Here is an 11,668-nt window from a genome sequence, read left to right on the forward strand (position 1 = left end):
GGATTCCGCTACTTCCGTCCACCTAGCCCTTCGGGTGTCATCCAGCTTCTGCAGTAGGGTTGTTGCTGTTGCGTCCATTTCTTCCCTGGTGATCGCCTGCTGGTGTTGGCGCAACAGGCAGCTGCACTCCTCATCCCAGCCCGGGATATAGTTTTTATTGTAGCCACGTGGGATGTTGTGCTTTGCTGCCCTTAGGAGGACTTCACAGTAGGCAATGTATGCAGCATCCACGTCTTCTGCTTCTGGGTCCATGAGACCAGCAGTTCTTCTTTCTGTTTCCACCGTAAACGACTGCCAGTTCGCCTTCCTGAAGTTCCATCTCCTGACCGGTTTGCCAGCTACCGGCTGTACTAGGGATGGTACTTTGATGATGGATGGCCGGTGGTGTGAGCGAGGGAACCTGTCCAAGACACGTCTCTCCGGTTTCAGGTCGTTACTGCGGCATATGACGAAGGCCAGATCTGGGTTGGTATAAGAGTTCCAACGTGCAGAGCAGAAGCTTGGGGGCTCCTTTGGGTCGTACAGCAGTAGTGCCTCAATGTTAGAGGCCCACTCACTCAGTGCTTCTCCATCCTGTGATGTGTGTTGGTAACCCCAATCCGTATGTTGGCAGTTGAAGTCACCTGCATAGATGGCAGGAGCAGTCACGGATGGAAGTGATGATGCAGTCAGCGCTGTTGGTGGGGGCTTATATACGTTCACGACAGATGTTTCTTGGATTTTAGTGGCCAGCCACTCGATGTTGCAGCCAGGTGGAGATTGGCTGGTGGCTGCCCAGCTCAAACCATCTCGGACGAAGGTTGCCATTCCATGCTTCTTGCTGTGGATGGATCCAGCGAGGGAGAACCCAGGAAGCTTGAGGTTTTCATCTGACACCCAGTGTGTCTCTTGCAGGAGGACCGCTGCCACTTTGTTGGAATCGGCGAGATGCCTGATGACTTCGAGTTTTGCGATGGTAAGGCCCTCGTCATTGAGTTGGAGCACCGGCAGACCTTGGTTTTCGACGGTGGGGGTGTCCGCCCGTCCTAAAGAGGATGTTCTCTGCCTTGGTTTTGGCATTGGCTTGTACCTTGGTCTGCCAGCTCGATGATTCTTTGGCGACATTAGTTTCGTGAGTTGGTCTTGCACCATTTCTCACTACTCACAGGAGAGGCCTCGTGAAGGCTGTCGTCTTCTCCCCCCAGAAAATATTACTGAACTAAATCAAGGTGAAAGAAGTGTGAAGGCATCATAAGTGGTCTTGAATCTGTGATCCAGTTTGCTGATTTCCACTTTTCACACTTTATTCCACGTCAAGGCGGGAGCTGCGTTCATCTTCATGGAGTCCTCCTCGCTCACCGTGTGTAAAGAGTCACCGCGTCATCACTCGTAAAAGCTAAGAGATAAAACAAACATGTTTTCAAATTAATACTTGAATGAGACACTTAGATTGAGGACAATTATGGACATTGAAAAAATTGAGGAGATTGCGGATACATTGAAGACATTGGGGACATAAGGCATATTGAGGATGTGAGGGATGTTGGGGACATTATGGACATTTAGGACATATGGGACATTGAAGACATTATGGACATTTAGGATGCAAGGTACATTTAAGACTTTAGGGACATTGAGGATACAAGGTACATTGAGGACATTAGGGACTTTGAGGACATTGAGGATGTAAGGTACATCAGGGACTTTGAGGACATTGAGGATGTTAGGTACATTGAGGGCATTGAGGATGTAATGTACATTGTGGGCAGTGAAGACATTGAGGATGTAAGGTACATTGATGGCATGGAAGACGTTGAGTACATTGAGGGCATAAGGGACATTGCGGACGTAAGGTACATTGTGGACATTAGGAACAGAGGGGACATTTAAGACATTGAGGATGTAAACTACATTGAGGGCACAGAAGACACAGTGGGGACATTAGGGACATTGGAGATATTGAGGACATTGGGAGCATTGATGATGTAATGTACATTGAGGATATTGAAGATATTGGAGACATTTAGGACATTGAGGGGATATTGTGGAATTTGAGGACATTGATGTCATTGAGGACATTGGAGACATTTAGGACCTTGAGGGGATATTGTGGAATTTGAGGACACTGATGTCATTGAGGACATTGGAGACATTGAGGACTTTGAGGATGTAAGGTAGATTAAAGACATTAGGGGCAATGCGGACATTGAGGATGTAAGGTACATTGAAGACATTAGGGACATTGACGACATTGAGGATGTAAGGTTCCTTGTAGGACATTGAGGATGTAAGGTACATTGAAGACATTAGGGACATTGACGACATTGAGGATGTAAGGTTCCTTGTAGGACATTGAGGATGTAAGGTACATTGAAGACATTAGGGACATTGACGACATTGAGGATGTAAGGTTCCCTGTAGGACATTGAAGATGTAAGTACATTGAAGACATTATGGACATTGAAGACATTAGGGACATTGACGACATGAAGACATTAGGGACATTGGCGATGTAATGTACATTGAAGACATTAGGGACATTGAGGACATTGAAGACAGTGAAGATATTAGAGACATTGAGGGCATTGAAAACGTTATGGACTTCATGGATTTCAAGGATGTTGAGGACCTGCTGAGCGTCCTCAAAGTTTTCACAACTTTTTGCCCTGGGATCAATGGAACCGGACGTGAAGGATCCTACTACCGGGTCCTGGTCCGGGTCCTGGTCCAGGTCAGTGATGTGGGGGCGGGTACTACCTTAAGAGAGGGAGGAGTCTTGGAGGAAACGTGCAGTAGAAATGTGTTATGATGACAAGTACTTTCACTGTCATTACTTTAAGTACATTTAACAGCAAGTACTTATACACCTGCATATAAGTCCAACTTGTTTCAGAGTATTTGTACTTTTAGTGAAGCATTTTGAAGACAGGCGGTGCGCAGGCGCAGGTGCGACCTGTTGAAGGACAGATCCGCTCTCACGTGGAGTGGGCGTGGTCTCCCCGGTTCCGTTCCACGGTGAGAGGAGCCGCCACCGGAGCAGAGCGCAGCGCCGCGTCAGGAGGAGGAAGCAGCGGCGGCGGCGGCGGCGGCGGCTCCTCGGGGAACCAGACCAGGCTGCCCGAACCGCGAGGATGGCGCGCACGGACCGAACCCAGGGCGCGTGTGTGTGAGCGGTGTGTGTGTGCGCGCTCCACGGAGCCATGCGCGGCACGCGGCGCGATGGACAACAGGTGTGACGACACGGAGCGCATCGCGATGGACAACAGGTGTGACGACACGGAGCGCATCGCGATGGACAACAGGTGTGACGACACGGAGCGCATCGCGATGGACAACAGGTGTGACGACACGGAGCGCATCGTGCTGAACGTGGGCGGCACGCGGCACGAGACCTACCGCGGCACGCTGCGCACGCTGCCCGGCACGCGCCTCGCGCTGCTCGCCTCGGAACCGGAGCACCGGGACCCGGAGCACCGGGACCCGGAGCACCGGGACCCGGAGCACCGGGACCCGGAGCACCGGGACCCGGAGCACCGCGACCCGGAGCACCGGGACCCGACGCAGGACCCGGACGCGGACGCGCTGCGGCGCGTGCCGGGCTCGGTGGGCTTGAACGCGCGCGCCAGCGAGTTCTTCTTCGACCGGCACCCCGGGGTGTTCGCCTCCGTGCTCAACTACTACCGCACCGGGAAGCTGCACTGCCCCGCCGACGTGTGCGGGCCGCTGTTCGAGGAGGAGCTCTCCTTCTGGGGCGTGGACGAGACGGACGTGGAGCCGTGCTGCTGGATGAGCTACCGCCAGCACCGCGACGCGGAGGAGGCGCTGGACGTGTTCGAGCTCAACGTGGACACCGGAGGCGGCGGCGGCGACGGCGACGGCGACGACGACGACGAGGAGCCCGGGACGCGGCGACTGCGCGTCGACGATGCGGCGGCGGCGGCGGCGGCTGCTGCGCGGCGCGGTGGGGGACGCGGCGCGGCGCTGTGGCGGCGCTGGCAGCCCGCGGTGTGGAACCTGTTCGAGGACCCGTACTCATCCAGAGCGGCACGGGCAAGTACTTTATATAGTAAATACTTCATATAGACACTTTATACAGTGAACCCTTTATATAGTAAATACTTCATATAGACACTTTATACAGTGAACCCTTTATATAGTAAATACTTCATATAGACACTTTATACAGTGAATCCTTTATATAGTAAATACTTCATATAGACACTTTATACAGTGAATCCTTTATATAGTAAATACTTCATATAGACACTTTATACAGTGAATCCTTTATATAGTAAATACTTCATATAGACACTTTATACAGTGAACCCTTTATATAGTAAATACTTCATATAGACACTTTATACAGTGAACCCTTTATATAGTAAATACTTCATATAGACACTTTATACAGTGAACCCTTTATATAGTAAATACTTCATATAGACACTTTATACAGTGAATCCTTTATATAGTAAATACTTCATATAGACACTTTATACAGTGAATCCTTTATATAGTAAATACTTCATATAGACACTTTATACAGTGAATCCTTTATATAGTAAATACTTCATATAGACACTTTATACAGTGAATCCTTCATATAGTAAATACTTCATATAGACACTTTGTACAGTGAATACTTGGTGGAGGTGGTTGGAGGTGACAACGAAAGACACAGCCCCCCCCCCCCACCCCCTGCTCACAACATGGTTGACCACTCTCCATGTGTTTAGCGTTAAACTGTAACTCTATAAACTCTCTAGACTGTAACTCTATAGACCAACCCTCTAGACTGTAACTCTATAGACTGTAACTCTATAAACTTTAACTCTATGGGTTGTAACTCTATAGACTGTAACTCTATACACTGTAACTCTATAGACTGTAACTCTCTAAACTGTAACTCTATAAACTGTAACTCTATAGACTGTAACTCTCTAGACTGTAACTCTCTAGACTGTAACTCTATAGACTGTAACTCTCTAGACTGTAACTCTCTAGACTGTAACTCTCTAGACTGTAACTCTATAGACTGTAACTCTCTAGACTGTAACTCTCTAGACTGTAACTCTATAGACTGTAACTCTATAACTGTAACTCTATAGACTGTAACTCTATAGACTGTAACTCTATAAACTGTAACTCTATAAACTGTAACTCTATAGACGAACTCTATGGGTTGTAACTCTATAGACTGTAACTCTATAAACTGTAACTCTATAGACTGTAACTCTATAGACTGTAACTCTATAAACTGAAACTCTATAAACTTTAACTCTATAGACTGAAACTCTATAAACTTTAACTCTATAGACTTACTCTATGGGTTGTAACTCTATAGACTGTAACTCTATAGACTGTAACTCTATAGACTGTAACGCTATAAACGGTAACGCTATAGACTGTAACTCTATAGACTGTAACTCTATAGACTGTAACTCTATAGACTGTAACTCTATAAACTGTAACGTTATAGACTGTAACTCTATAGACTGTAACCCTATAAACTGTAACTCTATAGACTAAGTCTTTAGACTGTAGGTCTATAAACTGTAACTCTATAGACTAACTATATGGGTTGTAACTCTATGGACTGTAACTCTATAAACTGTAACTCTGTAGACTAACTCTATGGGTTGTAACACTATAGACTCTAACTCTATAAACTGTAACTCTATAGACTAACTCTACGGGTTGTAACTCTATAGACTCTAACTCTATAAACTGTAACTCTATAGACTGTAACTCTATAAACTGTAACTCTATAGACTGTAACTCTATAAACTGTAACTCTATAGACCACCTCTATGGGTTGTAATTCTATAGACTGTAACTCTATAAACGGTAACTCTATAGACTGTAACTCTACAAACTAACTCTATAAACTATAACTCTATGGGTTGTAACTCTATAAACTGTCACTCTATAAACTGTAACTCTATGGGTTGTAACTCTATAAACTGTAACTCTATAAACTAACTATATAGACTGTAACTCTATAGACTGTAACTCTTTATCTGTAACTCTATAAACTGTAACTGTATAGACTGGAACTCTAGCGGCTGTTACTCTATAAACTGTAACTCTATAGACTAACTCTATACACTGTAACTCTGTAGACTGTAACTCTGTATGTAGACTGTAACTCTATAGACTAACTCTATAGACTGTAATCTTTAGACTGTAAATCTATAGACTTTAACTCTAGAGGCTGTTACTCTATAAACTTTAACTCTATAAAATGTAACTCTGTAAGACTGGAACTCTATAGACTAACTCTATGGGTTGTAATTCTATGGACTGTAACTCTAGAGGCTGTTACTCTATCAACTGTAACTCTATCAACTGTAACTCTATGGGCTGTAACTCTATAGATTAACTCTAGAGGCTGCAGCCCTATTGACTTAACTCTATAGACTGTAACTCTATAGACTAACTCTATAGACTGTAATCTTTAGACTGTAACTCTATAGACTGTAACTCTAGAGGCTGTTACTCTATAAACTGTAACTCTATAAAATGTAACTCTATAGACTAACTCTATGGGTTGTAACTCTATCGACTGTAACTCTATGGGCTGTAACTCTAGATTAACTCTAGAGGCTGCAGCTCTATTGACTGTAACTCTGGCGACTGTAACTCTGTGGGCTGCAACTCTATAGACTGTAACTCTATGGGTTGTAACTCTATGGGTTGTAACTCTACACTGTAACCCTATGGGCTGTTACTATAGACTGTAACTCTATAGACTAACTCTTTAGACTAATTCAGGGGTGGCCAACCAGTCAGAGACTAAGAGCCACTTTTTTTACTGTGTTACTGCAAAGAGCCACATCATACACATGGGCACACATGAACATCACCCCATCCCTTCCTCACACACACACACACAGACACACACACACACACACACACACACACACACACACACACACACACAGACCTCTGCTCAGCCAGATTAATTGTAAATGTCACACACCAACATGATAATGACAGAAATTGACTCCTAGCCCCCGCGACCCGACTAAGGATAATCGGTTGAAGATGGATGGATGGATGGAGTACTAAGACCACAGGCCAGTTATTTTCAACAATTAACATTGTGTGCACTGTCTCACACACACAAACTCTCAGTTCAAAAAGTACTGTTGTTTATTTATTCATAGAGGGAGGAATTGGACTTCGGGTTTAATGACAAGGATGTATTTTTTTCATGTTGGGTCAATTTATTCAATAGTGTCCCTTAAACCCTAACCTTTAAGAATCAGCTTTGGCTCTTGCCGACCATACACGATCCGATGCTTTGACCATCCACATATACCTGGGACTAGATGTTCCGGAGCCCTGGCCACATTTTTGAAAATGTGTGGTTACGAGGATCGAACCCGCTATCGGATCTCGAGTTCAAAGCCGCTACCATTGAGCCAGGACTCCTAAATGAAAGTACTGCGTTTCCGCGGTATACCTCTCAGTTCAACCAAGTCCACAAACAAAAATATAATAATTAACAACAGCGTTTTTCTCTTACTATGCATGTTGCTTAGTGGGACTTCTGGCATTCCTTGTCTTGAACAATGCTCTTCAAATGTGGCTTGAATTCCGTTTACACCAAAAGCGCCGCCCCGGCGCTTTTGGTGTAAACGCGGCATTAGGACTAATAAAACAGGCGTTAATGGGACATGACTCCTGCTGCTGTCCGCTTTGAGTAAATGAGGAAGTGATCCGCGGTGGAAAACGAGTGATATATCATAGCGATTTTATAATCACAATAGGGAATGAATGGCTGCGCTTTTTTTTTTTCTGAGTTTTTGACGCTTGTCATGTGAAAGCCCCTTAAGAGCCGCATGAAACCAGCCAAAGAGCCGCATGAGGCTCGCGAGCCGCGGGTTGGCCAGGCCTGGACTAATTCAATGGGGTGTATCTCTATAGACTGTATCTCTGGCCTGTAACTCAATAGTGTGTCACGCTGTAGACTGTAACTCTATGGGCTGTAACTCTATAGTCTGTAACTCTATAAACTGTAACTGTATAGGCTGTAATTCTATAGACTAATTCTATAGGCTGTAACTCTACAGGCTGTAACTCTATAGACTGTTTTGTTTTAATGGGATTGTCTCTGTTGGATATACTGTATAACATTAAGTTTATTGTGTAGAAGTTGTGTCTTTCTCATAATATACTTAGAGTAGTGTTTGAGTACTTGTGTTTGCAGTATTTGGTATTTATCAGTTGTACTATCACTGCTCGTGTGTGGATCTCGCCCTCTGCCTCTCATCCTCCCATCCTTCCCCTCTGGGACTCCAGCTCCAGCTTTTTGCCACTTAAGAGGTTAAAAAGCAGCGTGTTGCTATGGGAGACCCGGGATACGGTTGCCACAGCAACCCCTCCCCCCTCCATCTCTTTGTCACAGTTCTACTTTCATTTCATTCAGAGGCTTCAAGAAATAAATATTAAAAAGCGATTCTATTCTAGTAAGCAGCTCCGACTTTTAAATATTAACTTTTAGTCTCAGAGCTGGAACTGAGTGTCTGTTGAGTGGATAGTACAGTTTGTACTCATAGTACACTGTGTACTATTCACTTCACTGTGTAGTAGATGGTACACTGTATACTGACATACTGCTGTCTAGGTGGGATTAGAACCCTGCAGGTGTTGGTCATGGTGTGGACACACTGGGTGGAGTGTCTGGCCTGTTGGGTTAGGGTTGAGGTACGGTGGCCCCCAAAGGGAAGGTTGGTGGGTGCAGAGGCCCTGAAGGGGTGGGACCTGGCACACACACACACACACACACACACACACACACACACACACACACACACACACACACACACACACACACACACACACACACACACACACACACACACACACACACACACACCCACCCCCTCCTGGTGGCATCCCTCTCCTTTCCTCCCTCATTTACTGTCATAACTATGATTGGAAGAGGCCACGTGACCAGTTGTTGTTCTAGTTTTCCTGGACCTGAATTACTGTTTTTCAATACATGTTGTCGTCCAGTGTTTATGTTTTTCCATCTACATTGTTGTTTGTTGTTTGTTTCTATGTTTATGTTTTTCTATGTACATGTTTTTGTTTGTGTCTATGTTTATGTTTTTCATGTACATGTTGTTTGTTTCTATGTTTATGTTTTTCCATCTACGTGTTGATGTTTGTTTCTATGTTTATGTTTTTCCATGTACGTGTTGTTACTATGTTTGTTTTACATGTACACGTTGTTTGTTTCCATGTTTCATTGTCTCCCCCGTGGTGATCTTGTAGTGATGAGCTGTTTAGAGATGAAAACATGGTAAGATGCTTCTCCAAAGAGGGCTTGGTGCTGGTTCTGTGCTCTGCTCTTCCCACAGCTCGTCACAGGACAGAGTTGTTGCAGCAGTTGTTGATGATTAAAGAATGAATAAAGAGTTTCATTGCAGGTTGACAAGTTCAACTCCACTTGCAACTAACTCTGTGCTACATGCAACGGAACAAGTACTCTGTGTTGTATGTCCATCATGCTACAAAACACAGGTGAAATGAATAGAAGAAAACTGGAGAGCTGGGTTCGGACCAACAGCTGGACATTCAGCATTTTGACCGACGGGGAGTTTAAAACGTCCGTTGCACAGTGTTGTATCTTACTTTGTGTTTGTTGTGGTCGCCTGGTTTTATTTACTTTATTTAGAGGAACGTCCACTGGGAACCAACGAGGTGACCAAGTTAACGTTACCGCGTCAGTATTTAGGACGCACCTGATTCACTCATAGTTCCAGTAACACCGGCTTGTCGTAGCGTTAGAAATAATGTGTTGTGAGGGCGGAGACTAGGGCAAATGGGTGTGGCCTATTACTGAGGGGGTGGTTATTAGAGAAGGGGCGGGGCTTTAGGGAACCAATTAATCAGTTGCATCATGAGCTCTGTGACACCTTCCGGTATTAAGTGCACGCTTGCCGTGCACGCTCCTCCCGGCAGCCTCCACCCGTCTGGGTGGAGCCGCTGAATAATTAATAGCGCTCAGATCGTCCCAAGGACAAAGGATCCGTCCAGCGCTCACTGACGCCGTTTGCACAACTGACTGTAGGAGCTTAATAAACCAGAGCGCCCCACCTGTCTGTCTGTCTCTCTACCTGTCTGTCTTTCTGTCTCGGTCTGTCTGTCTGTCCTCAGACAGCAGCTTTAAATAATAGATAGAATCTCCTTTTCCTCCGTCTCTACTCAGAACCGTATTTGACCAAATCCATGAATCACTGGAATTCTTTACAATTTGGAAGAATTAAAAGAGGAAATGACAAAATGAAGCAGTTTCATCCAGAAGACGGATCCAGAACAATAAACCCATAAATAAAAAGTTGCCAATTTACAATAAATACAAAGCTAAAAAACAATGAAGAAATAAAATGAGATGAGATCACTCGGACAGTGATCGATAAGGAAGCAGATCATGTTTTTATTTCTAAATTTATTAAAACAGGAAGCTGCGGAGAGATTAAGGACGCTTCACAGCTGGAAGGAATCTAACCACTCCACGTTGGAAGCAGTATGTTTAGAGCTGATGGAGGGAGGGATGACATAAGGAAGGATGGAGGACACTCATCATGTGGTTCAGTTGCTCCATCAGAACACCCAGACTCCCTCTGCTCTCATCCCCTTTCTCTGCTTCCTTTCGTCTCCATGACAACAGAGCCGGGCGCGGCGCGGGTCTTCTCTTCGAGGTCAGGGTCAGGAGGTCAGGGGTTTTGGGGCCTCATTGTTGCTGAGTGGGTGGAAAGAGCAGTTGCAGGTTGAATTCCCGCGATGCAATGATTCCGTTCAAATATTATTTTCATTTTTGAAACTTAGGAGTCACAGCTGTGAGGAAGTTAGCCACGCCCGCCTGGAGGCGGGACAGAGTCAGTTGTTATTTTAGATTTACATTTATTTACCTTGGTTTCCTACTGGTACGACACAGGACAACCTGAACACAACAGTCACGCCCCCTGTGACAGCCATGCCCCCGGGGGCGGCCACACACCCCTGTGATGGTCCTGTTGTGATGTCATGGGCGTCGACCAGTGAGTCAAAGTCTTTTCATTGGTCCAGAAGCTCAACGTTGGACCAGGAACAACCTGCAGGAAACTGAAACTGAAAATGTTCAGGAAACTGAGAAATGAAATGAGTTCACACGCAGTGAGCACAGTGTTTGTTGTTGTTTTGGGGGTTTTAAGGATCCAAAATGGCCGCCGGCCACGTCAACCTGGTAAAACATTCAAAAGCTGCGACTCATTTGTTTACGTAAGAGTCTAAACATAGAGGAGCAAGGCATCATGGGAAACGACACAGCGTGTGTGTGCGCGCGTGTGACACAGTTTATGGCTTCAAACATGTGAAGTCACTGAAAGGTCCTGGAAAAAAAAAATAGGTGATTAATTATTTTCCAATTGATCGATCGAGACAGAGAGACAGACGGGGGGGGTGAAGTGATAGTCTTCCCCATTCACAATGAAAGACAGCCCCCCCCCCTCATGTGCGTTTAGGGTTAAACTGTAAAAACAACAACTACGACAACAACATCAACAACAACTACGACAACAACAACAACTACTACAACAACAACTACGACAACAACAACAACTACGACAACTACAACAACTACGACAACAACAACTACAACAATTACAACAACTACAACAATTACAACAACTACGAC

General features: G+C 45.2%; 1 protein-coding gene across 1 annotated transcript in view; it reads left to right on the top strand.

Moving 5' to 3' along the window:
- Positions 1-2,494: 2,494 nt before the first annotated feature.
- Positions 2,495-11,668, top strand: part of LOC307246369 (voltage-gated potassium channel KCNC1-like) — a gene marked incomplete at both ends in the record, with an annotated part of 30,703 nt that continues 21,529 nt past the window's right edge. Inside the window, 3 exons of the mRNA XM_080022288.1 lie at positions 2,495-2,710; positions 2,926-3,104; positions 3,210-4,029. Of these exons, the coding sequence (XP_079878414.1) occupies positions 2,495-2,710; positions 2,926-3,104; positions 3,210-4,029 (1,215 nt within the window). The remainder of the gene's footprint in view (positions 2,711-2,925; positions 3,105-3,209; positions 4,030-11,668) is intronic.

The sequence above is a fragment of the Zeus faber genome, assembly GCF_960531495.2.
Source record: "Zeus faber genome assembly, chromosome: 21".
NCBI lineage: Eukaryota > Metazoa > Chordata > Actinopteri > Zeiformes > Zeidae > Zeus > Zeus faber.